Here is a 27,631-nt window from a genome sequence, read left to right as displayed (position 1 = left end):
TTTGAACAAGCTTCACAGAAATCCTATTTCAGACACGCTTCACATAAGGCGTGCTCTCCTTCAGATCTTGGGGATGAAGAAGTGGCCTGGGGGTTTTGGTGGATTTCCACTCTGCTGTCCTGGGGAGCTTGGCAGATAGCTGGCCAACTGAGGGTTTCGTAGGCACGTGTACCGAGGGCAGCTGCATCCTGCCGTGTGTGTGCCAAGCTTCAGTGCGAAAGGCACAGGGCTCCCCGAGCTGGACTCAGCCCCTCTCCCTGGGCGGGCAGTGGGACAAAAATGCACTCTTCACCTGCCCACACTCTTAGCATCTTAAAACAGAAGGCTTTTGCTCTTCCTGGTACCCAGAGATCCACCATGGGAATTTCTATGTTAGCTACTCCTGCAGGCAAAGCCTGACTTTTGTCTGGTCAGGGCCGCAGGGAAACTTGGTAAGAGCAGCGGAAAAGAGGTGAGAGGTGGCGAAGCATCTTGTGTTCAGCAAATAGCCCTTTTTAAGTCTCTTGAGTTGCCTTCGCCAAGCACTCAGGATGTTTGGGCCATCCGAGAATTCCAGAGAGAAAAGGAAAGTCACAGAAAGCAGGTATGTGAGCACCGTAGTAACAGTGATGCTGAAAACAGCCCAGAGAAAGCAAGTAGAGGGGTCCCAGGGAGAGGGATGGGCCTGGCCTGGACGGGGCGCAGGATCCTTCCTGCCGTGCGGGGACCCCTGAGTCTGCGGCGAGAACCGCCTACTGAGGGGCCAGGGCACCCAGGGCCCCCCACACCCATCCTGCCTCTGGCTGATGCGGGCTTTGTTCTTTTCTTATCTTGATCGTGTAGGGCCCCCCCGGGCTTCCTGGCAAGACTGGACCAAAGGGAGAGAAGGTATGAAGCACCTCTGTCTTCACCCCCACCTCCCCTGGGTAATGCCGGCCTGGTTTCTGGGGACGCCACTGAGGATCTTCTGGTTGAGATTTCGAAGCATGCACTAATCCTGCCTTAGAGGGTGACGATGGGCTCCATGGTGACTGCGGGCGTGGGACCCCACCCGTTGGTTTCAGTGGGGCCCGGTGACGTGGCGGGGATGCTGTGAGCCTCCAGGGCACCTCGCCGCGTGGGCATGCCGGCTCATCAGACCTTGCCAAGCCCTCAGGTTCCAGAACTTTTCCTCCAAAGCAGTCTCTGCTTACCTGTCTTCTCCATCCACAGGGGGAGCTTGGTCGACCAGGAAGGAAGGTACAGTCCACGTTACCCTGTCAGAATTACACGTGCAGCTGTGCTGGGCATGTGAGAGTGTGTGCCCTCGGGGGTGGGGACCGGCTGCACACCCCCGCAGCCCCGATCCCCAGGAGTTATCCTGATGAGGACGGAAGCAACCGCCTCCCTCTGCCCGCTTCTCAGTCAGGGTCTGCAGCCTGCTCCTGGTGGCATTCGGACTTCAGAAGCTGCCAAGCCTGGCCAGGTCTCCTCCCAGCCTCATCCTGCCGTCCATCAGAGAAACCCTCCAAAACCCCAGCCAGCGGCACCAAATGACTCTCACTGTCGATTTGATTAAACTGGAATTAAGTGTCAGACAAGAACGAATGGCTTTGCCTCAGGGCCCAGCTGAAATAAACGGGAGTTACCTAAGGTCGCAGGGACTCTGAATAAACCAAACACACGTTATAAAGACTCTCATTGGCATCAGGAAGGAGTCGACCAACCATTACCCACTGCGGTCAGTGGGTGCAGGCACTGAAATTGTCGGTCTTGGGGATTCAGAAGAAGGTTCAAGACCAAGAAAAGATGCCCATGGTTCTAAATATAAATTACTATTTCCCCAGTTATTTTATTCAAATACTTTTACTATCAATAAGAGCTTCAAACAGACCTTTGTATGACCAAGTCCTAGCCCTTTAGGACACAGATGACCACTCCAGCCATGGCCTAGTGGTTGCCTGAAGCACCGGGCTGGGAGGATTCTGGCCTCCTCTCTGTGCTCAGAACAAGGCCTGTGATTGCTTAGTGATGTCTGCCGTGGGTGAAGTAGGCAGGAGCGGGAGCAAGTGTGCCCGCCAGCACCGTGATCTCCAGGTCAGGGATGAGCCTTCCATATCCCCAGCTAGGCTAACCGAAATTAGCCAGTGGGTGCAGAGGTCAATGCAGACCCCACCTCCTTGCCCCACACTGTCTTGCAGGGCTCACTCTTCCACAGCTCCTTGGCCTCTGTTGGGTTTGCTAGACACAGAGATAGAGGTGGTCCATGCCATGTGCAGGTGAATTAATGATTAAAGCAGCTCTCTCCAGAGGAGCTTAGGGGAGGGGAGACCCAGCTCAGGCAGGGGAGGAAACCCAACGGGGGCAGGAGGGTGGTACCAGGTGACATCCAGCTTCAGCCTGAGCCACAGAGGAGCTCTGGAGTGGAATGGCAACAGAGAATTTGTCCTGCTTCATCTTGATGTAAGGGGGCTGGGCTGTTGGCTTCAGGAAGGGGTGGTACATCAATTGGTGGGCAGCCCCCAGCAAACCCACATGTGAAGGAGTGAGTTGTTATGGCAAGGAAGGCATCCTCTGGGAGGTGGGCATGCTGAGCAGGGGAAAGACTTCAAGGGAAAAGGCCCAGCCTCTGTTGCTGCTCCCCTAAACCTCATCCTCCCCTTCTATGTTGCCTCCTTGGAGAGAATATATTGGAATGCAGGGGACGTGTGGGTGGGTGATAATGGTCAAAGGACCGAGACGTTTAGAGCCCCTTCCCACCACCTTCCATTTCTTAAATGGAACAATCTCATGTGTTGATGTCATGTGATACCAAGGGCTTTAACTCCCATCTGAGAGGCCCAGCTTTCCAGGCCATGAGTCTTTGGAGGTGGGGATGAGCATCCTGGGGCCATGCTTGGGCCCATACTCCCTACCGGGCCACAGAGACAAACCTGTTTTCAGAGGGAGGGGAACAAGCCCAATAGTCCTAACTTTTGTTCTCTGTCTTTGAAGGGCAGACCCGGCCCCCCAGGAGTTCCTGGCATGCCTGGGCCTGTCGGCTGGCCCGGCCCTGAAGGCCCCAGGGTAAGTGTGGTGGCTCTCAGGGCATCAGAACTCGAGGGGAGGAGGTGGCGGCTTCCTTGTCTCCTGGCACAGTTGGCAAAACTCAACCTCCTCAAGACAGGAAGAAAGGAGAGAGCCCAAGGACCGCCCAGGGGGCCCCAAACACTTCCTCCCTTGCCTGGACCACGAGACGGCGGTCAGTCCCACAGCTGCTCCTGTGGGAGGAGAAGCAAGGGCCTGCTGCCTCCTTCCCAAGCCCTGTCCTGCTCTGTCCTGAGAGTTAGTTCATAATTCTTTGGCTCCCGGAGATGACCCCAAAGGAGCTCGTGTCTGGAAGGCAGTTGGCCCGTCATACTAATTGGGCAGGGGGTGGAGGATGAGGGCAAGGTAGTTGGGGGCTGGAACCATGGAAACCCTGCATTCCCAGGCAGATTGCTAAATGCTGGGGAAATCCCCTTCCTCAAACAGGTGAGGAGAAGCTGACATACCCACACGCATGTCTTTTTACACACTTTGGTTGTAGACTATTGCAGGCAGAGGCCATGACTTAGAACTGAGCTGCAGAAGTCAGGGGTGGGTAGGGGAATGTCACTATCTGCTCTGACGCATTGGCTGCATTTATTATGAGACTAGAAAATTGTTCCCAATCGTCTTAGGAAAAGTTCCGAGGATATTTTCTTAAAAATCCACTGTATATGATGCTGAACCATCCAATATGGCAGCCACCAGGCACATGTGACTATTGAGCCCTTGAAATGTGCCAAGTGCAACTGAGGAACTGAAATTTTAATTAATTTAAGTTTGATTTTAAGAATCTTTACTCAATTCAGTTATTTGAAAACCTTTAAGTATTTTTGAGCAACTTGAGTTGAAATATGCTTTTTTAACTATAAATTTTATGAAATCTAATACAGATCAAGTATTTTAGGTGAAAATTTAGCACCTGAATTGAGCTGTGATTTAAATGTTAAATACACAACAGATTTCAAATATTTATTGTGAAAAATCAAATGTAAAACTCTCATGGATAGTTTTTACATAGATGACATGTTTAAAATAATTGGATTCTTAAATAGTGATTAATAATTAGATTAATTAGAGTAAATTTAAAGTTTAAATTTAAAGTTAATCTCATCTGTTTCTTTTAAGGTGACTTCTAAAAAATTTTAAATTAAGTATGTGGTTCACCTTATATTTCTATTGTTTAGTGGTCATTAAAGTTTTTTAGCAAGGCAGGTACTAAAAGTCCCAACTGTAAACCATTCTGAAGGGTAACAGATCCCATCCATGAGTCCTAGTCCCCAGCTTCCACTCAGAGGTTAATGGTCACTCTGCTTGGCCGCAAACCTAGGGTAAGAGTATGTGGAAACATGTGCAAGGCCCTCCCTATGCAAACAGCAGGGCAGATGTAGCTTTTTGGAGCACATTAACCTTGTCCTTTGAGTACCCAAGTGCCTGCATGCTCTCTTCCCCACCCTTTCCCAACCCTCTCTGGAAGAAGATCAAATGTCAGTTCATTTATAACACGTGAGTGAGCATTTGGTTTGGAGAGCTGCTCTACCTTGGACAATTTCTCTCTACATTTCATGACAAATACCAGAATGAAGCCTGGAGTCTGTAGTCTTGGATCCCTGGGAGTAAACAAGGGAGCATTTGGGGTCCTCAGGTTCTCAGGCCAACCTCGATGTCCCCAGCTCCATCCTGATCTTGCCCATGCCTCTCCTGGTTCAGCTTCTCTAGGAAATGTCACTGGAGGTCTTTTTTCCCCCCTTCTTGTGATTCCCACAGGGTGAAAAAGGTGACCTGGGTCTGATGGGCTTGCCAGGGTCAAGAGGACCAATGGGCTCCAAGGTCAGTGTGTTGGTCAGATAGATGGTTCCAGGTCTCCTGATTAAGGCTCTGGAGCAGCTGGTGTCTGTAAAGTGGGGACTGGGTGACTGCTGTCATGGGCTGGGGATTATCACAGATGTTGGAGAGGCCGGTGTCAGGCTGTGCTTATCTTTACTAGCCCTCGGGGAGGTATGCCCTGGGACACGGGGCAGAGGGAGGCCGTTCCTGCTGTTCTCTTGGACAATGAGGGTCAAGCCTCTGGGCAACAAAGCAGATGGAAGCCTTTTGTATGGGCCTTTGGGGGTGGGGGTTAAGGAAAGCAATGCTCTTTTTAGGCCTGGTGTAAACACAACTCTCAGGGACATCTTTATACTCACTGCTGCAACCATCCCCTGACCCACTCCCTAGAACGTTCAGCCCAGTGTGGAGACATATCCCACCACTCCATCCAGGGGTTCCTTCCACTCTTACACCAGACCCGGAGGTCCTACAGGGCTGACTGTCAATGTGCCTTTTGCTTTCTTTTAGGGCTACCCTGGATCCAGAGGGGAAAAGGTTCGTGCTTGTCTCTCACGGCTCCCCGGAGCCGAGTCTGGGGTCAGTGATGCGCAGAGCATGGGCCCAGGGGTCTCTTTAGTCAGTGGCTGCAGCTGCCACCTCTCGATGTTACCTGTCCTTTGTCAGTGGGCTGCGAGACAGAAGTGAGGGCCTCCGAGCCAGGACAGGCGGGTTAGGGAGGCTCTCCCAGTGGAAGTGGAAGCCCCTCACGTGAAGCAGGTAAGGGCTGGAGGTTGTGCCAGCTGCTGCGTGAACACACCTGGCAGGGGGGGGCTGGGCGAAGATGGTAGATGTGTGACTTAGGCCACGCTTCTACCACACAGCCTCGTTGTCTGTCAGAAATGGAGTAAAAAATCCAGCCACACCCTGAGGACAAATTTCCTAGAACATAGGAGAAAGTCTAGGTCCCAGAATTTTCTGTGGAGTGTCCTTTATTGATGTAAGCGGTTTGCTGCTGCTGCTGCTGCTAAGTCGCTTCAGTCGTGTCCAACTCTGTGCAACCCCATAGACGACAGCCCACCAGGCTCCCCCATCCCTGGGATTCTCCAGGCAAGAACACTGGAGTGGGTTGCCATTTCCGTCTCCAATGCATGAAAGTGAAAAGTGAAAGTGAAGTCACTCATTCGTGTCCGACTCTTAGCGACCCCATGGACTGCAGCCTACTGGGCTCCTCCGTCCATGGGATTTTCCAGGCAAGAGTCCTGGAGTGAGGTGCCATTGCCTTCTCCTGTAAGCGGTTTGGGGGATCCAAATAGGAGGTATCTCATAAAGAAAGCCTTCCCTGGGCATACCGAGTCTTCTAAGGAAAGTGAGGGTGCTGACCTATGGCGTTTTCAGTTAGAAATGCTCCAGTTTTTCTCCTAGGAGTCAACTCATTGACTCTCTCCTATGGTTTCCCCTTAGGGATCCAGAGGTGAAAGGGGTGACTTGGGTCCCAAAGGAGAAAAGGTAATGGGCATTTCATAGAGATGACAAACTACCACAGAAGGGGCATTCCCCTATCAATCCCCATCTTGTGGGCTGACTGACTGACTGGCTGGCTGCTGACTGACTGAGTGACTGGCTGGCTGGCTCACTAACTGGCTGCTTACTGACTGAATGATTGACTGGCTAGCTGACTGGCGGCTGACTGCCTGGCTGAATGACTGAATGACTGACTGCCTGGTTGCTTACTGACTGAATGATTGACTGACTGGCTGACTGCCTGGCTATTGACTGACTGGATGGCTGACTGGCTGGCTGACTGACTGGCTGCTGACTGACTGAATGACTGACTGGCTGGCTCACTAACTGGCTGCTGACTGACTGAATGACTGACTGGCTAGCTGACTGGCGGCTGACTGCCTGGCTGAATGACTGAATGACTGACTGCCTGGCTGCTTACTGACTGAATGATTGACTGACTGGCTGACTGCCTGGCTGTTGACTGACTGGATGGCTGACTGGCAGCTGACTGAATGACTGACTGCCTGCCTGGCTGCTGGCTGACTGCCTGGCTGCTGACTGACTGAATGATTGACTGGCTGACTGACTTGACTGGCTGACTGGCTGAGTGAATGAATGGCAGACTGGCTGAAAGACTGAAGGAATGGCAGACTGGATGACTGGCTAGCTGACTGGCTGAATGAATGAATTCCTGTCTGATTGATTGAATGGTTGACTGGCTGGCTGGCTGGCTGAATGACTGATTGACTGGATGACTGACTAGCTGGATGACTAACTGGTTGGCTGGCTGACTGCTGGGGCCTTATCTTGAAAATGGCTGACCAAGTTCTTCCTCAGCCTTTTCAAGCATTATTTCAGAAGCAGTCATTATGTTTGTTTTTCTCTTCACAGGGTTTCCCAGGATTTCCTGGAATGTTGGGGCAGAAAGTAAGTACTCAGAAGCAGTAAAAATAGCCTTCAGTTACAAGTTAGATCCTCTAAGCACAACAAAAAGAGGTCTGCCTTTCATCCATCAGGCCCGATAAGTGGGTTTCTTTGTGGAAGGTTCATGTTTGAAAGGGGCGCAAGTTGCCAAATGTATTGGTGAGACCTCCTTCCGGCTCAGAGGAGGAAGGGACACCCCACCTGAGAAGAGAGATGGCTTCTCTGTGTCTCCTGTCTGTCAGGGGGCTATCAGACAATTCAAAAGCAGAAAGCTTTGGGCCCCGGGACTCAGACCGAAGCTGCAGCGGCCAGCGGCCCTGATGAGGGTTCAAGGCCACTTCTGAGGCACCCAGCTCCGCACTCCTTCAGAAGGGTACAGGCACTGCCAGAGGAACGCAGAATTGTTTTAGCAGGAGACAGCGAAAATGTTTTTTATTTGACAGTTAAATGTAATATTTATTTAAGTACTTAGTAGGATTTCATGGATATCTTGCTAGGACGAGGCTTAATAAAAAGGAGTTTATTTGGTTGACTTAAAAAGTATTCACTGAATAACAGAGTGGTGTCAGATATACTAAAAACTGTGAAAATGGCAACTGACTGACAGATTTTTTTAACTTATATTTAAGGTTAGGGTCTGGGGAAAAGAGCTCAGGGGTGAAGGTGAGGGGATGTCAGACAATAGAGAAAGGGTGCTTAAATGACCACTTAGGACAACCACCATTGCAATGGTGGGTCCTCGTGTTGTTAAGGCATTAACATTGGACACTTATTTTTGTCTAAGCCTCAGGGCATGATATTCTTCCAACAGGCAAGTGGGATGCTTTCTTAGAATTCTAAATTGTTTCCAAGTTCACCTTAAAATTTTATTTTCCATGCTTGAAAGAACAAGTTATATCTTTCTCCCATTGGTAGATTATATTTAAATAATTTCAGTCATCTGAAATTATTATCATTTATCACTGCCCAAAGCTGTCAAAAGCTCTGTTTCTGCTACCTACATGGAGTGTTGGGTTGAAAAGAGATTAATTATATAAGCAAATGAAAGGGAGTGTTACAGAGAAAAACAATTTTATTTTAAAATACTTAGTCTAGGTTTTCATTCTGTGTATCAGAGAGCAATACACTCCTGTAAAATTAAATATGACAGCTTCTCTGCTCTGTTCCATTTGCTAGACTTTCCATAGAGAGTTCTCCCTCCCTCCCGTGCAGCCTGTTTAAGACAGAGGTAATGTGATGACCATAATTAGGTCTTCAGAGAGAAATTAGATCAAGATATTACTGGCTGCTTCCAACTGGTGAGGAGAAGGACCACACTTCCCTCAGACGATCTTTTCCAAAAAATTATGCTGTTTATGCTACTGTTTTCTCCCAGACAAGCAAGGCATCTCTCAGCCTCCTCTAAACAGCCAAGGAAAATTGTGCAAACATCTCCATAGTCGCAGAGAATCCATCCTATCCAAGCAGGCTGAAGAGCATGACAGATGGGAAAGAAACCGTAGGTTTAAGGACAGTTCTCGGTGAGGCAGGATGTTGGTAGCTTGACAAATTCATTACACTGGCTGAACCGGCAGGTAATTTCAGAGCTCTATGCTTGATCCTCACTGTGAATTGGTGTTCCCTGGAATTTTCCATTGTGTTGTACCTCCTCTGGCGTCCCTGGGAGAAGTTGTCTGGGTGTTTATTGTTGTCTAAGTGGTTAGGGAAGCTCTTCACAGGCACTGGCTGCTGCCTAGCAGAAATTTTCATGGCTGCTGGTGTGAAACTTAGTTTGTGTGATGCCTTCTGGGGTGTGCAGGGGTTCCTGGGGGTAAGAAGGCTGCCCTGTGGGTTCATGAGCCAAAGAAGCCACAGGTGGGCCTGGAATCCTGGAAGAACACAGGGAAGGAGGGGATGGCCTGAGATGCAGAGACCAGTTTTACAAAAGGCTGACCTTAAACTCTCGAATTCTGCAGTTGGTGCATTTGCTTTTTAGTTGGGAATATGGCTTACATTCAGGAGAAAGGAACAGCTACCCACTCCACTATTCTTGCCTGGAGAACCATGGACAGAGGAGCCAGGCGGGCTACAGTCCATGGGGTCACACAGAGTTGGGCATGACTGACGTGACTTAGCACACACGCATGGCTTATGTTGCTTTCCATGCCATTTATAATAATTGTATTAAGAATTTGAACACATGTCTGGAACATCTGTCCCACAAAGTGTTTCTCCCTGAATCAAATGGAAGTAAGATGGAATGGCAACCAGTTTTTTGCTGAAGAATAGGAATGTATGTTGGAAAAGGCAGTGGCTCAGTTCAGTTCAGTCTCTCAGTCGTGTCCGACTCTGTGACCACATGGACTGCAGCACACCAGGCTTCCCTGTCCATCACCAACTACCAGAGTTTACCCAAACCCGTGTCCATTGAGTTGGTGATGCCATCCAACCATCTCATCCTCTGTCATCCCCTTCTCCTCTCACCTTCAGTCTTTCCCAGCATCAGGGTCTTTTTCAATGAGTCAGTTCTTAGCATCAGGTGGCCAAAGTATTGGAGTGGGAGTGAAGGTTAGGGTTAGGGGCTACTCATTCCAGTATTCCTGCCTGGAGAATCTCATGTAGAGAGGAGCCTGGTGGGCCATAGGCCATGTGGTCACAAAGAGTCGGACACAACTGAGCGACTAAGCACACACAGCAGAGGGATGCAGCTAACACGGCAGAAGCTTCCCAAAGATGACAGCTGTCAAAACTGTGTCCGATTATTAAAAAACCCCAGAGATTTGAATTTATGCTAAAAACACAACATAAAATTTCAACTAAGAAAGAGAGCATTTCCCCCGACGGTGTCCCAGGCACAGACACAGGGGACTCAAATGCAGGTACCTCCCACCCTGGCCGCTCAGGCTGGGGACTTGGGAACCAAACCGTGTGCTGCCCAGCCTCCGCGTCTCTCAGATGATAACCCCACCCGGGGTAACCTGCTCCTTCCCCTCCTCTTGCGTGAAGAACCTCTTTCCCTCTCACACGACCCTATAGCTCCCCCAACCTCCTGAAGCAGCCTGCCTAGAATAGAGTGACGGAGGAGATGGCCCATGCAGGGGGCAGATAGACCTGGAGCTCTGCCAGAGCCTCGAGCCCCACCCCACTCTTGCTTCTCTTTCTTCTTTCCAGGGAGAAATGGGGCCGAAGGGCGAGCCTGGGCTCGCCGGCCACCGGGGGCCCACAGGCAGACCAGGGAAACGAGGCAAGCAGGTATGGATCCCAGGGCTAATCGGATCTGGGGTTGGGGGTGGGGGGCAGAATGGGTCAGGGACCTTCTGGGCACACAGTCTGGTCTCCAGCATCCTCTGGGCTGGGGGGCAGAGCACCTGGGCTTCCTAGGTGAGCTGAGTTTGAGGGGGATGGGTAGAATGCTCAAAATTAGCTGTGTCCAATGCTGAAGCTAAGAGTGGGTCTTCAGTTCACAAGAACAGGTCTGTCTCCACCAAGACCACTGACCCCACAAAAATCTGCTTTTTGCCTCAGTGTCCCAGACACAGATGGACTTCTGGACCAGCCCAGATATTTCCGGGCTGTTCAAGGCTCTTCTAGGTCTCAACAGCAGGGCGTTTTCCCCTCCCTCAGGACCCCCATTTGTAAATGACCCTCTTTATCGGCACCATTCAGGGCTTAGGGAAAGTCTTCCTTCCCCTGGTCCGCAGGCTCTTGGGTCAAAACCATGTGATGGTGAGCCGTCCCCAGGGCCTCAGAGAACCTCACCCCTTTGAATGAGACATGTGTCCCTTACTCTTTCAGTTCCACTCTGTTGGCTTTTTGCCTCCTTTCCCACTATACATGTAATATATGAGCATCGTAGAGAATGGAAAGTTCAGAAAACTAGGAAGGAGATCATCTAAGCACCTAACGTCCCAGCATAACTCTGTTACCACGCTGGTAGTCTTCCTTCCTGCGGAATCTCTAGCCATTTGTTCCTTTTATGACCAATATACATTTCTATTTACCCTAACTTTTAGTTAAAAATCACAACATATGCATTTTCACTTGTTACTTCATTCATTAAGTATTTTAAAACATTTCTTTTAAAATCTCTGCATCAGATTTTAGTAAATGAGGGACCAGAAGACTGCTCGGACAAGAGAAGCGTAACCGGATTATAGATAATGCTGAGGAGTGAACACGTGTGGGCACATCCCCATTCTTTCCTTAGGCTAGATCCACGGTTCTCAGACTCTAGCTTACGTCGGAACCGCCTGGGGGCTGATTCAATGCGGATGCCCTCCCCCGGGTGCAGAGGTGGTGCTCCACGTGTGTCTCTCCTCCTCCCCTCCAAGCCCTTGCCTCCCAAAGGCTCTGATACACAGCTGAGGCTTCAGGGTGGATTGTTGCTTCTAAAGCTCCACATGAGTCTCACGTGCGCCAGAACTCAGAGCCACAGTAACGCTAAGAAGCCAGATCTGGTCTTTTCAAAGGGACCTAGGAATGACATAGACTCCGACCTGATGAATCAGCTTCCACGATGACTTTTCCTTGTTTTGGTTGTGCTGGGTCTTTGTTGCTGTGTGCAGGCTCTCTCCAGCTGTGGGGAGCCAGGGACACTGTCTGTTAAGGTGTGTGCGGGCTTCTCGTGGCAGCAGTTTCTCCTGTTGCAGAGCTTTAGACGCGCAGGCTTCATTGGTTTCGGTGCATGAGCTCAGAAGCTGTGGCACATGGGCTTGCTTGTCTGGCGGCATAGGGGATCTTCCTGGACCAGACATCAAACTTGTGCCCCCCGAGTACCACTGAGCCACCAGGGAAGCCCAGCCATGGTGACTCCTGAAGTCACAAGGCTCCAGTTCAATTTCTAAAGCTTTACCATGGGTAGCACGGCTGTGGCTTTGCCACGAGTCCACAGATAACAGTTTCCTAAAAACTAGGCTCAGAAAAAGAAAGACAAGGGAAAAATCCTTTTTAAAAATAAAGCATTTTCTCCCCTATGGCCGTGTTCCATCCAGAACGTGCTATGCTTGGGATCCGAGAAGCCGCTTGGCTTCCGTCATCTGCGTCTTTCCTTGGACAGTGTCTGTCTGGTCCTGGTCAGGGCGGAAGCCAAGAAGTCTATTTCTTGACCCTGTTGAGAATGATTGTGTTGGAGCCATCTTAAGACGACACCAGAACCACGTCTGGGAGCTCAGTTAGGAATATGGACTCATCTTCCTTCAAGACTTTATAGATACCTGAGTGCTGCTTCGACCCCAGCCTGCCTGGTCAGCCTTGGGGGATGGATGTGATGGTTTCTTTTTGTCATGAATCATTTGCCTAATAGAGTCTTATACACAGGGTGTTTGTTGAGCTGTGGTGCTGAGTCTCTGGAAGTTAAACAACCCAGATCCCTGAATCAGAAATCCAGAAGCGGCTCCAGGAGTACGAAATTCAGATCCAGAAGGACTGAAGAGCCCACCAACCCAACTCCCTTGCATGTAGTCACCCGGAAACCAGGGGCCAGGGCAGCGGCATGACCACCCGGGACCCCCTAGCCAAGCCAGCTCCCCAGCAGGGACAGAAGTTGGAGACCTGAGACCAGTCTGCCCATGCGGCACCTTCCCCTCAGCCTCCTGCTTCCAAGCTGACCTTGGGCAGGCCCAGGAAAACCACACGAGCGTATCATACACGTCTTCCGTCCCAGGGACACAGCGGCCTCCTGGATGGGAATCCCCAGACTTTGTGCAACAACAGAACGAGGAGCGTTTTCCTGGAAAGCACTGCTCAGTGTGTCCTGCTCACAGAGGCGAGGCTGATGCAAGCAGATGACCGATAAGCAGAACATTCTGTTACCACTGAGGCCAGGACGAGGAGCGTTTCCAGCTTCTTCGAGCTGTGTCACTTCCTGTGCTCGGAGCCAGCCGATGTGGCTATTAGATAAATGAGCCTTCGCTGCGGCTATATTAAGACGGTGTGACTTCCTGTGTCATCTGCGAGGGGAACCCGTCTTAGTGGCCTTGCAGATTGCTAAGGCTCAGGCAAGGCTTAAGACTCCCTCCCTTAGTATGGAGTTGGAGACAAACTCTGGCCTCGCCATCCCACACGAAGGATTTGAGAACTCCTTGCACACTGCCGAGAGAGCCCCAGGGCCATGTGGGCAAGATGGCAGGTCACATGTCACATGGTGGTTGAAAGGCGTGCTCAGCCGGCCTGCCCCCAGACTTGGGAAGATTTACATTTCAGCAGGTGGGCGAGGCAGCCCCGGCACACCGTGTGAAGGCGGCCCGTCCAAAGCTGTCCGGCTGCAGCCAGCGTCATGGTCGGGGCCCAGGCAGGGACAGTCAGCCAATGGCTTGGGGGAAGCTCTGCAGGTGTGCCAGTCTTGGTTTCTGGGGTCTTTCCTAAGGGCAGCCCCGGGGGAGATGTGTGCTCTTAACCCTCCAAGGGCAGATAGCAAAGAGAGCATCCCACGTGGAAAGATACAGGTACACGTCTCTTTATGAGTCAGGACTTTTGTGACTGTGGGGCAAAGACGAAACCAAGCCAGCTGCTGTGATAATCAGCTTGGCGCATGGAGCCCTTGGTTCTGTGCAAACCACGTTTTCACCTCTGAGATCTTTGCTGGCCTTGTGACAAGCCTATGCAGGTGTATATTGCCTGGCCGCCTTTCACAGACGAGAAAACTCGGGCTCAGAGCGATGCCCTGAGTTACCCAGGGTCTCGTGGGCCAGACGGCAAGCCAGATTTCCTGACCTAGAGCCGACAAACCACGTCCACTCTGTGTATTCAGCTTCTCCTCCTCCCCCTGCTTGATCTGAGCAAGACAGATTCCAGCCTGCGGGGAGCTTCTGTCTCCTGGAGGGACATGGATAAAACGACCACAGACCAACTGTAGCTCTGATCAGGGGTGAAGCTGTGAAGGCAAAGGGCCTGTGCTGGGGAGAACTGACTGGGCCAGGAGAGGTCAGGGAAGGCTTTGTCTGGGTGGTGTTTTTGCTGGGAGTGGAAGGATGGGAGGGAGTTATCTAGGCAGAAGGGAGGGGAGAGCGGTTTGGGGCAGAGAGAAGAGTCTTGAGAAGCAAAATAAAAGGCGTGTGCTCTTGAAGAGCGACAACGTCAAAAGGCTGGGATGAGCCTGGCAAGTCCAGCCATGCGTGGCTCTGGAGGCTGAGGAAGGGGCTGTGTCTTTATCCTGAAAGCACACCCTTGTGTGTGCTTCCCACACGGTGGGAAGAGCTTTCATGCTAGAACAAATGGCCTGATGAGTGGCGAAAGGAGCAGCTGCCAGAGAGGGGGTCGGATCATTTCCATTTGCAGTCACATGCCATGTGAGATGCCTGTGGAAAGCAAATTTAAGGTTACCAGGGGGAGATGGATGGGAGAGGGGCAGATTAACGCATCCACACTATTATACGTAAACTAGATAAGCAACAAGGATGTACAGTGTGGCACAGGGAACTCTACGCAATATTCTATGATGGCCTATAATGGAATATAATCTTTTTTAAAAAAACCCATTGAATCACTATGATGTACCACGGAAACCAACACAATATTGTGAATCAACTATACCTCAATATAAAAAAAATTGGGTACCTATAAACTTGCATCCAGCACTGTCTCAAATGTTGCTTGCCCTGAGCTTTTTATGAGCTTGGTGACCTCCGGAAGTGCATTCCTCCTCCAGCACTTGCTCCAAAGTACAAGCTGGTTGCCAATGGAGAGCTGACTGGTGAAGAAAGTCTGCCATGTCCTGCTGTTATAACAGGCTCTGCCTTTTTCTCCATCAGGGGCAGAAAGGAGATAGCGGCGTGACAGGCCCCCCGGGCAAACCCGGGCCTTCTGGTCCACCTGGCCGTCCGGGTCTCCCAGGCCCCCCAGGTCCCCCCTCCGCAGGTAAGAACGTCACCGCTTCACCTGGTCCACAGTGTCGCCCTCCAGCCAGCCTCCCAGAGGGAGTCCAGCAGAGGCCAGACTTGAAATGCCTGCAGCAATTCGATACACTTCTAATTTATCCACCATTTGGCTAATTCGAGTTTTACTCAAGGGTGATAAACACTACTATGGTTTTGGTTTAGCATTTTGGAGAACAAATAGAGGAGAGAAAAAGAAAAAAAATCACATTGGTGATGTCATTTATACGCGAAGTGAAAAATAACCAGCTAGCACTCCAACAGCGAACACCTCTTTATAGAAAAACATTTCATGGCTCCAAGCAACTCGGAGTAAAGATGACACTGCAAATGTTTCTACCTTACACGGCATTATGACAGAGTCCTTACAGATTTGCACTGAATATGGAGAGAAATTAATACAAAGACATGAAAGTCCCCCTTGAAGAGGCCACAGGGACACGGCTACCTTGTTTTACTTTGATTTGAGGAGCTAAGCCTTTTACTTGGTTTGAACACAGCACATCCTCTGTATTAACATAGCATCTCTAGGTGCTGTGTTTATGTAGAGGAATACTGTTTGCTGACTGTGCAAGATCCATTTTTTTCAGTTATCCAAAAGGAACCAACATTTTTATTCTAATTCTTTTCTTAAGAAAATGAAGGTATTTAAAAATTCCAAAGTGCGCTTTTCCCCACTGTGTTTATGGGAAAATATTTACAACCACACCGTGGGATGGTCAAGAAATGTCATTCTGTTAGATTCTTGAAACCAAATGAAGACTGGCCCTGAGACGGCAACCAGCTAGGATGCTGGGAAAATTCAATCTTGCACGTTAATGGGGTTCCCTCCACTTCTTCAACTGTCACAGAACAGTGGGGCAGAGATCCTGGGGGTTAGGGTGAAAGGATATCATGGGAGGTCCCTCCGGCCCTTGACCGGCCCCATTCACCCCTGAAACCAGTTGCCTGAGGCCACGTGGTCAGAGGGGTGACCACTATCTTCATACCAGGCGTCAGTGTCAGATCATCCCCAAACCTGGGAATCCTGGTCTTCAAAGCTCAGCTTTCCCAGGAGCACCCCACAGCCATTCCTCCTGAGATTAGGAGTCTCCTTATCTCCAGGCTTTGGGGTCCCTGTCCTCCCACGTCTGGGGTGATCTCTCCTCTTCTGACCTCCAGCCCCTCCCTCCTCTTGGTCCTCATACAGCGCTGCCCTCTTGTGAGAACAGAAGGCAAACGTCTTTTAATATGACCTGTTTCTCAGCAAGGGCAAGAAAGCACAGTCTTGCTGCCCCCTTGAAATTGGGAAGGAAAAAATAACAGAAGGACAAGCATCAGTCACTACGGCATCCTGCCGAACCCATTTCTGTCTGTTAGGAGATCTGGCCGAGCAGTAGCTCGGCCCGTGTCCCTGCCCAGACTGTCTCCCTGAGATGACTGGATGATCCGGATGAAAGTTCTTCCCGTCAGTCCTCTCCCTCCTCGGTTCTGAGGCAGGACACTTCCCTCGAGCCCACGACCCTGGGCTGCCAACCCCAGAGACTGACAGCACTGTCTGAAGCCCGGGTTTTGCCTTTGGAAGGGATGCTTTCGGCCCTTGGAGTATTTCAGTTCAGTTCAGTTCAGTTCAGTCACTCAGTCATGTCCAACTCTTTGCGACCCCATGAACCACAGCACGCCAGGCTTCCCTGTCCATCACCAACTCCAGGAGTTCACTCAGACTCATGTCCATTGAGTCAGTGATGCCATCCAACCATCTCATCCTCTGTCGTCCCCTTCTCCCACCTTCAATCTTTCCCAGCATCAGGGTCTTTTCCAGTGAGTCAGTTCTTTGCATCAGGTGGCCAAATTATTGGAGTTTGAGCTTTAGCATCAGTCCTTCCAATGAATATTTAGGGTTGATTTCCTTTAGGATGGACTGGTTGGATCTCCTTGCAGTCAAGGGACTCTCAAGAGTCTTCTCCAACACCACAGTTCAAAAGCATCAATTCTTTGGCACTCAGCTTTCTTTATAGTACAACTCTCACATCCATACATGACCACTGGAAAAACCATAGTTTTGACTAGATGGACCTCTGTTGGCAAAGTAATGTCTCTGCTTTTTAATATGCTATCTAGGTTGGTCATAACTTTCCTTCCAAGGAGCAAGTGTCTTTAATTTCATGGCTGCAGTCACCATCTGCAGTGATTTTGGAGCCCAGAAAAATAAAGTCTGACACTGTTTCCCTATCTATTTGCCATGAAGTAATGGGATCAGATGCCATGATCTTAGTTTTCTGAATGTTGAGCTTTAAGCCAACCTTTTCACTCTCCTCTTTCACTTTCATCAAGAGGCTCTTTAGTTCTTCTTCACTTTCTGCCATAAGGTTGCTGTCATCTGCATATCTGCAGATATTGATTATTGATATTTATATATCAATATCAATTGGTTATTGATATTTCTCCTGGCAATCTTGATTCCAGCTTGTGCTTCTTCCAGCCCAGCGTTTCTCATGATGTACTCTGCATAGAAGTTAAATAAGCAGGGTGACAATACACAGCCTTGACATACTCCTTTTCCTATTTGGAACCAGTCTGTTGTCCCATGTCCAGTTCTGTTGCTTCCTGACCTGCATACAGGTTTCTCAAGAGGCAGGTCAGGTGGTCTGGTATTCCCATCTCTTTAAGAATTTTCCACAGTTTGTTATGGTCCACACAGTCAAAAGCTTTGGCATAGTCAATGAAGCAGAAGTAGATACTTTTCTGGAAGTCTCTTGCTTTTTCCATGATTCCATGGCAATTTGATCTCTGGTTGCTCTGCCTTTTCTAAAACCAGCTTGAACATCTGGAAGTTCATGATTCACGTACTGTTGAAGCCCGGCTTGGAGAATTTTGAGCATTACTTTACTAGCGTGTGAGATGAGTGCAATTGTGTGGTAGTTTGAACATTCTTTGGCATTGCCTTTGGGATTGGAATGAAAACTGACCTTTTCCAGTCCTGTGGCCACTGCTGAGTTTTCCCAATTTGCTGGCATACTGAGTGCAGCACTTTCACAGCATCATCTTTTAGGATTTGAAATAGCTCAGTTGAAATTCCATCACCTCCACTAGCTTTGTTTGTAGTGATGCTTCCTAAGGCCCACTTGACCTCACGTTCCAGGATGTCTGGCTCTAGGTGAGCGATCAGACCATTTTGGTTATCTGGGTCATGAAGATCTTTTTTGTATAGTTCTTCTGTGTATTCTTGCCACCTCTTCGTCCTGGTGTATTTAAGGGCTCACAAAACTGAGGAATAGCCAGGAGGCCTGTGGTTGGGTGGCATCCCCCGTAAACAAAGACCTCAGTGGTCTCACTGTGTATCCGACTTGAATCCCGGCTCCCCCGTCAAGCCTGGGGTGGGGTGGGAAGGGCAGGGCTTGGAGACCCTCAGCCGCTCCCTTGGCAGCCGGCCGGATTGTCTTGTCAGCCTCTGGTGGACTGCAGCCCCTCCCTGTCACAGGGCCAGTGTAGCCCTGTATTCTCTCCTTGGCTCTCCAGCATCTTCTCTTTCAGCCTGCTATGCCATCACCCTGTTCCCTGCCCACTCCTCTACACCATCCTCCAGAGGACCCCGCTCCTGCTTGAGTGGGGGCATATTCCTACAGTCCCTCTGGGCGCACCTGGCCTGAAACAGCGTTCCTGTCAGCCCCCGGGTCCACCCCCCCACCTCCTCCCCCTCCTTCCAAGCTCTCTCTTCTGCGCCCTCCCTGGTCCCTGATGGGCCATCTCCTTCCCTCGGACCGCAGTCCCCGCTGCGACTGCACCGGCCCCTCGCTGGTGACTGCTTCCTGCAGGTGTGTCTCCTCGTCCTCCTGGTGGCAGGTCCTTGAGGCAGGGTCCTGGCTGAGTCAGCTTTGCACCTCCATTTGCACCCGCCTGTCGGTGCTCACACACCTGGGCTCCTTTAGCTGTCAGGCTGGCCCCCTGGATCATTGCACAGCAGCCAAGCAGGATGCAGGCGGGCTGTTTGATTCCCTTCCCTGTGCCTTCCTTTGGGTCACGTCCCCTCTGTGGAACCTCCCAGAGTGAGAGGACTGAAGAAAATGGGGCAAGAATCCTGCTCTTTGGAAACGTGTCTTTTGGGGTGGGGGTGGGGGGTGGGGACATCAGGAGAGGGAGGGGTTTAGAAGAGACCTTCCCTGTGCTCGGGACCAGTTGGATCATCATCAGGAGTTGGGACAGGCCTCCAAACTGATTTCTGAGACTACCTTTGAGAGCCTGGTAAAGTTCCACTCTCGGGGAAAAAAACATGTGTCTACCTACGAGCTCCAGACACCTTGTCCCAAATCCATCTTGGGATATTCTTGGGCTCTATGGACCCCGGGTTAACCTCCCCTGGTCTGATCCCACCCTCCCTCTGTAGATGAGAACTTCATGCCTCAGAGATCCCCCAAGGTCACTGGGCGAACTGGTGGCTACTCCTGGTCTGAAGTCCGCCTGTGACTCCTGGTCCCGAGACCTTCCTGAGCAGCCATGCAGCCTCTGCAGGGACAGAGTAGGGTGGAGGTGATGGGATGGCCCGGGACTCCTCTGCCTTCTCCCAGATTCCCCTCTGGACTTGCTCCCACCACAGCAGCAGCCGGTGGGGATGGGAGGCCCCTTAGGCAGAGAGGCAGAGCTGGTCCTCTGGCTGCCAGGAGATGGAGAGGGTGCTCGCTGAACAAGCTCCGAGAGGCTGAGGCTGGGGAGTTCAGGCGGCTGTGCCCTTCGGGGCAGCCTGGCAGGAATCGGGCAGATGTAACGGATGCCCTGAGACAGCTGGGAGGAAGCAGCAGGGGGAGGGGGCAGGAAGCAGGCTCTCCGCCACATCCTGTTGACCTGTCTCGAGGCCACCTCTGTTGCTGGTGCCCAGTGCTGGGGGGGCAGGACAGTGCTGGGGAGCGGGAGGAGGCAGGAGCTTGTCACGACCCAAGGTAACCAAGAAAGAGGGGCTGGGGGCCGGAGGAGGGAACAGCAGCAAAAGGCCTTGAAGATGTAATTTGCAATAAACAAATTACGGATTTGGCGGAGTCCTTCCTGCCCCCAGACAGGGCATAAGTGAATCAACGTGGTACCTGGGAATTGCCAGCTTCCTGCACGCATCAGTAATTCTTGGATGTATGTCTTTTGAACAGCCTAGGGTTAAGTGGACATGAATTCAAATCTCACCCTGGATTAATGGGACAGACTCCACAGTTCTGGAGGAAAAGTTGGGATCGCACAGGCGGCTGGAAGGTGGCCCCCATAACGCTCTCCCATCCTTGGTTACAGGGCACTCCCATCTCAATTGCCCCAGGTGCAAACGCCCCAGGACGTTCCTGAGCTGGTGGAGTCTCTCTCTGAACATGAGACTGGCATTCCTACCAGACTGTGTCTGATTTCTTGTCAGGACGAATGACCATAACTTGGTGTAAGATGCTGGCAAGCCTCCTTTCTCTGAAGGCTGACAGCATTCCGACCCGTCCGCCGGCTCAGGAAGCCTCAGGGTATGGGCGGCCCCGCGGGGGTCTCCTCCTGCCGCTGCAGCTGCCTCTGTGGGGTTCTGACCCAGACCTCTCCCCTGGGGTCATGTTCTCCGCACCCTCATGGGATCTGCAGACTGTGCCCCAGTTGCTGACTGCCCTGGGCACAGCTGTCCAGCCTGAAACCAACAGCTGGCTCGTCTCCAAGCCCCTGCTTAATTTCCCAGAAGGAGGGGTATCTACTTATTTCTGTTTTCAGTGTCCATCTTTTCCTGTTGGATGGCCCTGGCTCTAGCATTTTTCTGCCAACTAGAGCGGGACCTCTAGTCTTTTCGAAAGAGCTAGTTCGTCTGGGTTCGTTCATCCGAAACATCAAACATGCACTGTGTCCCCTGCTGGGTGCCACGCCCTGGTGAGTGAAAACAGGCATCCACCTGCCCTTGTGGAGGTGAGTGTCCCCTCCTCCAGGAGACACACACTGCTGGCCTGGCGATCTCATGGGGAACAGAATCACAGAGACACATAAGATAGGGCATGGGGAACCACAGAACTGTCCTCAGTGTGAGCAGGACAGCTCAGGAAGGCTTCCTGAACCCGGATCAGGAGAGAGCGAGGAGGTGTCTGGTGAGGGGTGGATGGAGCGGGGATGGAGGCTTGAGAGGAGGACAGTCTGGAGGGGGTTTGTGTGAAGACCATTTCCCAAGCCCGGCGGCACGAAGCCTCGGGGCTCACGGAATCACTGCAAGAGCTTTGAAAAGCGCAGCTGCCTGAGTTCCCTTCTCAGCAGTCCTGATGGAATTGGTCTGGAGTGTGGTCTGGGCGTTCAGGGCCTTTACAAGTCAAGGTGAGAATTACCAACCCTAGCAGGTCTCCTACCTTGCAGGGAATGAATTTCCCTGCATCATATCTTTTTCAGACACTCTTCTCAGAATCAGAGAAGAAAAAAATAGGCTGAGCATTTTCAAACATCCCATTTTCTTCTAGAAGAAATCAAAGAAACCCACATTCAGAGTTTCCTTTGTAAAGTTCCTATATATAATAACAGAATAAAATGAATTAGAAAAAAAATGAAAGTCATCAGCCAGTAACATGCTCATCAGTAAGAAGTTCTTAGGTGGTGCTCGTGGTAAAGAACCCGCAGGTCAAAGCAGGAGACATAAGAGACGCAGCTTCCATCTGTGCGTGGGGAAAGTCCCCTGGAGGAGGACATGGCAACCCACTTCAGTAATCTTACCTGGAGAATCTCATGGACAGAGGAGCCTGGTGGGCTACAGTCCAAAGGGTCGCAAAGAGTTGGACACGACTGAAGAAACTTAGCACACAAACATAAAGGAGAATTGTTTTCCTCCTACAGCAAAGAAGTCCAGGGGCAGACAGTGGCTGGCTTTGGTTCAGTCTCTAGGTGTCACTCTCAGGGCCCCAGGTCCCATAAGGCCCTTGCCATCCCTGTATGCTGGCTTATTTTACTTCAGGGTTGCAGCACAGCTGCTACAGCACCGGCCATCTTGTCTGTCTTCCAGGCAAGAAGGAGGAAGCTATGTCCCCATCCAGCCCTGCTTCTCCCGTATTAGGATAGACTTTCCCAGAAGCTCACCCTTCTCCCACCACAGACCTTGCATTGGCCATCACTGTGGCACATGGTCACCTCCAGGGGCAAGGGGGTCTGGAGAGTAGAGTGTCTAGTCTCCAAACTGTAGAGAGAGGGAGGGGAGGAGGAGGGTTGGCAAAGGTGCTGCCACGCTCAGCGTGTTTAGGGGACCCACAGCTTGGACCAGAAGCACCTCTCTAGACCTCTCCTCTAGGCCTCTCTGAAACACTGTGGACTTCAGGCTTCTTTCTGTCGTGAAACTTGCTGATGCCTCCCTGGGCTGTTTGCTTTTCTTTTCCTTTGCTCTGGTAACAGCAGTTTGTTGCTTTCTAGGACAACTTGTAATGGGACCCAAGGGGGAAAGAGGATTTCCTGGGCCCCCAGGAAGATGTCTTTGTGGACCCCCCATGAATGTGAATAACCCTTCCTATGGGGAGTCTGTGTACGGGCCCAGCTCCCCACGAGTTCCTGTGGTAAGGCTCTTCTGGGAGGAATCTGGGGTGGTCCCCACTCATGACATGATTGATGACCCCCTGGGGTTTGTAAAAACCTTTTAGTAAAATTTATTTCCCTGTTACCCTGGGCACAAACTTGTTATAGGAAACTGGAAAATAAGGGGAAAATCCAAAGAAGAAAACCAAGATAACATTGTGGGTCCACTGTGGAGCATTTTCTGCATCGTTTTTTTTTTTTGGGGGCCATGCCATCCGGCTTGCGGGATTTTAGTTCCCTGACCAGGGATTGAACCTGGGCTCTGACGGTGAAAGCACTGAGTCCTAACCACTAGACTGTCTTTTTTAAAGAAAAACATTATGGAACATTGCAAGTAAATACAAAAGCAGAAACAGATAGTTTAAGGAACCCCCACGTCCTCTTTACCCAAGTTCAACAATGATCAAGTCCCAGCTCATCTCCTTTCTTCTTTACACTTGATGTATGACAGCCCACCCTCCTTTGGATTACTTTGAAGTAAACCGTGCACATAAATTCATTGTTCGAATGGATACATAATAATCCATGCATCACGTGGCTGTGCTATGATTTATTTAACCAGAGCCCTATTTTCAGAAACCGATCAAGTGCTCCAAGCTTTTCCCTCATATAATAGCATTGTCATAAATGTCTTTGAGTCTAAGAATTTTAAGAATCATTTCCAGATGTTGAAATACTTGATTAGATGACATCACCTTTTTATTGAAGTCTTTGTAACACTTTGAAGATTTAAAAATCTTAAACCTGGTGGATATTTTTATCCCTAACTCAAACATTCTGAACCGGGTTAGGAGGATGTGGGAATCGTTAGCCCTCACTTCAGGAGGGATGCAAGAGTGCAAATGCCAACCCTCTTCCCACTGACCACCGGCCCCCCACAAGGCTTGTTTTTCCTCCTCTGGCTCTTTAAGCCCTGCTCCCCGGGGAAGTGTTTTCTGGGACCCTCACCAGTGTGTTCTCCGGCAGATCTTTGTGGTCAACAACCAGGAGGAACTGGAGAGGCTGAACACCCAGAACGCGATCGCCTTCCGCAGAGACCAGAGGTCCCTGTACTTCAAGGACAGCTTTGGCTGGCTCCCCGTCCAGGTACCCAAGGTGGCGCTCCACAGAGGGACGCATCTCCAAAGGAAGGGGAGGCTGGGCGCAGAGCTTTCTGTGGAGGCTTGAGCGCCCCTCTCACCCGGCCTCTGAGAGCTCCCTGGGCCCAGGGCCCCTGCCTGTAGCCTCTGCTCTGAGTCCAGTCTCCAGACGGGGCTCCCCGCGGCCCAGCCTCTCCGCCGAGCACAGAGCTCTGGCCCTGGGACAGGAGCCCCCACCGCCCTGTGCCCACCCAGAGCCTCTGTCCCCGGCGCCCCGGGATGCCTGGCACACCATCCCTGGTAACTTCGCTGTGTTTCTCTGGCCAGCTGACACCTGTCCACCCCCGGGACTACCCTGGAGACCACCGCGGCTCCTGCGGGGACGGGGTCCTGCAGCCAGGGGAGGAGTGTGACGACGGGAACGCAGACGCAGGCGACGACTGCATCCGTGAGTGGGGCCCGGCTCAGGGGAACCATCACACACCACCGCGGGGCTGCCATCAGGCCAGGCCCTGGACACCAGCCACGCTGGTTTTGGATGGTTCTAGAGCCAGCAACGGCAACCCACTCCAGAACTCTTGCCTGAAAAATCCCATGGACGGAGGAGCCTGGTAGGCTACAGTCCATGGGGTCGCTAAGAGTCAGACACGACTGAGCGACTTCATTTTAACTTTTCACTTTCATGCATTGGAGAAGGAAGTGGCAACCCACTCCAGTATTCTTGCCTGGAGAATCCCAGGGACAGAGGAGCCTCGTGGGCTGCTGTCTATGGGGTCACACAGAATAGAACATGACTGAAGTGACTTAGCAGCAGCAGAGCCAGCACTGGGCAGGTAGAAGGGATGACCGTCCTCACTCAGGCCAGACGTGAACCCTCCCAACCATCCGAGGATGGTGATGGAGCTGCTGTCAAGGGTTTGGACCCCAGAGAAGCCCCGGGGCCCTCCCCTTTTTCCTGAATCCTACTTCTTGGCAAAATCCACATTCTCATCGAGAGACAAAGGTGGTGCAGGAGGTCTGAGAGGCAGATGGGAGAAGCCGAGACTCTGAATTGGGCTCCCTCTCAGCAGACGGAGTCCTCGGAGCCGACCGCTAGGGAACTGGGCTGCGAGTGGCCCTCAGGCTCACGGACGTGACCAGGACAGGCAGGCGGCCTAGCACCGGAGCGTCCCTGGTCCCTCTTCTTTTAAAACTCAAGGGACGAAAGCAGGAGGTGAGGTGGAAAGCATGAGCTTCAGAGTCAAGGTAGAGTTCGGAGGCGGCTCTGAAAGCCACCGAGTCACCCCGTCTCCACGGAGTCACCCCATCTCAGAGGGGCGGCTACGTGGTGAGTGGGGTGACCGAGGGCTTCCCTGAAAACTAGGTGCGACAGGCATGGATGGCTGAAGTCTTGAGATCCTGTGAGCCGACGTCACAGGGACAGTCTGGGTGCCGTAGGGGCCTGACTCCCCTTCCCTGCACGGCTTCTCCCTGCGGTGAGGAGCCGGGCTCCGGTCCAGGGCCGGGAACGCGTAGGTGCCCAGCGCGGGTCCCTCGCCAGCCAGGAGCTCGGCGGGAGGAGCGGGGCACGTAGGGCAGGCGGGTAAAGCAGCTGCTTCTCCTGGAAGCTGCTCTTCCCCTGACGGTTCGGGGCCGCGATTCCTAGGAGGCCGGCTCTGCCCGCAGGCCCCCGGCCCCTCGTGGAGGTGACACAGCAGGAAGGACCGCCTAAGGGTCTCAAGCCCCTATTGGCTCAGACACCCCTGTAAAGACGAGGGTTCATACTCCCGGCGCCTCCCCTCGGGCGAGAACAGAGCTGGTGGAAGACGCGGTCTGGCTTCCGGGGGACGCAGGGTCGCCTGGAGGCTCCCTCCACCCCCACCCCCACCCCCGCCCCCGAGGCCATCACTGAGCCCCGGCCCGCGGTCTCCCGACCCTTGCCGTGTGGGAACCGGCAGTGGTCCCGCGACGCGGGACAGCGTCCAGGCCCCAGGCTGGGACAAGGACACGGAGGCTGGGGTGGGCTATCGGCTGACGCGCAGCGGCCTGGACCAGGGCCAGCGCCCCCCTTCCGTAGGGCTGGGGTCTGGACCCTTGTGGAAGGCCGCGCGAGAGAGGAAGGCCCTTGCGGCCATGTGGTCCTGCCGGGCCGTCCCCTCCCCGGCCCCTCAGGGCTGTGTCCCCCTTGTGTCCCCCCCAGGCTGCCGCCGGGCCTACTGCGGAGACGGCCACCGGCACCGGGGCGTGGAGGACTGCGACGGCGCTGACTTCGGCCACCTGACCTGCGAGACCTATCTCCCCGGGTAGGGACCGCCTCGTGGGCTTGACCGCTCCCGGGCTCCCTTCTTTCCTTCACAAATACCTTCCTGAGCATCTGTGTGCCCCGGCTTTGTGGACAGTGCGGAATGGTGACGCACAACACACGCAGCCCCAGCTCACGTCACGCCGCCCCGGCTCACGTCACACGCAGCCCCGGGGCCCGGCTCACGTCACACAGCCCCAACTCACGTCACGCAGCGCTGGCTCACGTTACGCAGCTCCTGCTCACGTTCAGTTCAGTTCAGCTGCTCAGTCGTGTCCGACTCTTTGCAACCACATGAATCGCAGCACACCAGGCCTCCCTGTCCATCACCAACTCCCGGAGTTCACCCAAACTCATATGCATAGAGAGTCGGTGATGCCATCCAACCATCTCATCCTCTGTCGTCCCCTTCTCCTGCCCCCAGTCCCTCCCAGCATCAGGGTCTTTTTCCAATGAGTCAACTCTTCGCATGAGGTGGCCAAAGTATTGGAGTTTCAGCCTCAGCATCAGTCCTTCAAATGAACACCCAGGACTGGTCTCCTTTAGGATGGACTGGTTGGAGCTCCTTGCAATCCAAGGGACTCTCAAGAGTCTTCTCCAACACCACAGTTCAAAAGCATCAATTCTTCCATGCTCAGCTTTCTTCACAGTCCAACTCTCATATCCATACATGACCACTGGAAAAACCATAGCCTTGACTAGATGGACCTTTGTTGGCAAAGTAATGTCTCTGCTTTTTAATATGCTAACCCCAACTCACGTTATGCAGCCCCAACTCATGTCACAGCCACCCCGGCTCACGTCATGCCACCCCAACTCACAACACACGCAGCCCCAGATTACGTCATGCAGCCCCAGCTCACATCACGCTGCCCTGACTCAGGACACACACAGCCCCGGGTCACGTCACGCAGCCCTGGCTCACAACATACGCAGCCCCAGTTCAGGTCATGCATCCCCGGCTCACGTCGGGGCGCTGTGTCAGCACAGCCGTGTGACCCAGCCCCACGTGGGTCCTGGAGTCGGGGGGCCACCACCTCTGAGACCCCCATGGCTCGGGCTCAGCAGCTCTTTCCCCCACTTCTCCCGGGACCGGCCTGGTCTCCAGAGAAGCAGGCACGCCCTTGGAGCAAGGCCCAGGGCGGAGGGCAGGCATCTGTACCCTGAACTCTCCGGAACTGCCCGGTGGGCCAGCGGCTGCCGTGGAGGCCCCGCCAGCATTAGTACCTCACTTTGCTGACCTCGGCTCCTCCAAGAGAACCCCAGAAATGCAGCATTCCTGCCGGCACCCCGGCAGTTGTTTCTGAGGCCCCCTCAGTGGGCGGCCGTGTGGCTTAGGACAAGCACGCCGGTGTCCTGGCCTCCACGAAGACATCTCTCGCGCCCAGGGGAGGCCTCTGCCCTGCGAGGTGGGGGTCTCTTGAACTCTGTTCAAGCAGAATGGCGCCCCCTTGCCCCAAACCTCACCGGACCAGGACTGCGGGGCTTCTAGGAAAGCTGGGGAGGCCGCTGCTCCCCCAGGCCCCGGCCTGCCTCTCGCGTGGCCCCAGAGTGGACAGCTGGGCCCTCAGGGATCTGCCTCTCCAGCCCTTATTCCCTCCAGCTGCCCTCCTCTGTGGGATTGGACCCAAGCCCTGGGG

The 27,631-nt window shown here is 52.5% G+C and overlaps 1 protein-coding gene across 9 annotated transcripts in view; it reads left to right on the top strand.

The window, feature by feature from the left end:
* COLQ (collagen like tail subunit of asymmetric acetylcholinesterase) overlaps positions 1–27,631 on the top strand; it is a 66,508-nt gene that overhangs the window by 36,622 nt on the left and 2,255 nt on the right. For 6 of the 9 annotated variants that reach the window (XM_070797116.1, XM_070797111.1, XM_070797121.1 and 3 more), the window contains exons 4-16: positions 823–867; positions 1,192–1,218; positions 2,953–3,024; positions 4,792–4,854; positions 5,362–5,430; positions 6,295–6,339; positions 7,228–7,263; positions 10,411–10,491; positions 14,988–15,093; positions 22,473–22,612; positions 23,598–23,717; positions 24,038–24,158; positions 25,890–25,992. In XM_070797116.1, coding sequence (XP_070653217.1) covers positions 823–867; positions 1,192–1,218; positions 2,953–3,024; positions 4,792–4,854; positions 5,362–5,430; positions 6,295–6,339; positions 7,228–7,263; positions 10,411–10,491; positions 14,988–15,093; positions 22,473–22,612; positions 23,598–23,717; positions 24,038–24,158; positions 25,890–25,992 — 1,028 coding nt within the window. The remainder of the gene's footprint in view (positions 1–822; positions 868–1,191; positions 1,219–2,952; positions 3,025–4,791; positions 4,855–5,361; positions 5,431–6,294; positions 6,340–7,227; positions 7,264–10,410; positions 10,492–14,987; positions 15,094–22,472; positions 22,613–23,597; positions 23,718–24,037; positions 24,159–25,889; positions 25,993–27,631) is intronic. The other 3 variants (XM_019964519.2, XM_019964457.2, XM_019964484.2) reach the window with 1 other exon arrangement.

The sequence above is a fragment of the Bos indicus genome, chromosome 1, assembly GCF_029378745.1.
Source record: "Bos indicus isolate NIAB-ARS_2022 breed Sahiwal x Tharparkar chromosome 1, NIAB-ARS_B.indTharparkar_mat_pri_1.0, whole genome shotgun sequence".
In the NCBI taxonomy this organism is placed as follows: Eukaryota; Metazoa; Chordata; class Mammalia; order Artiodactyla; family Bovidae; genus Bos; species Bos indicus.
This window is presented reverse-complemented; position numbering and strand designations above follow the sequence as displayed.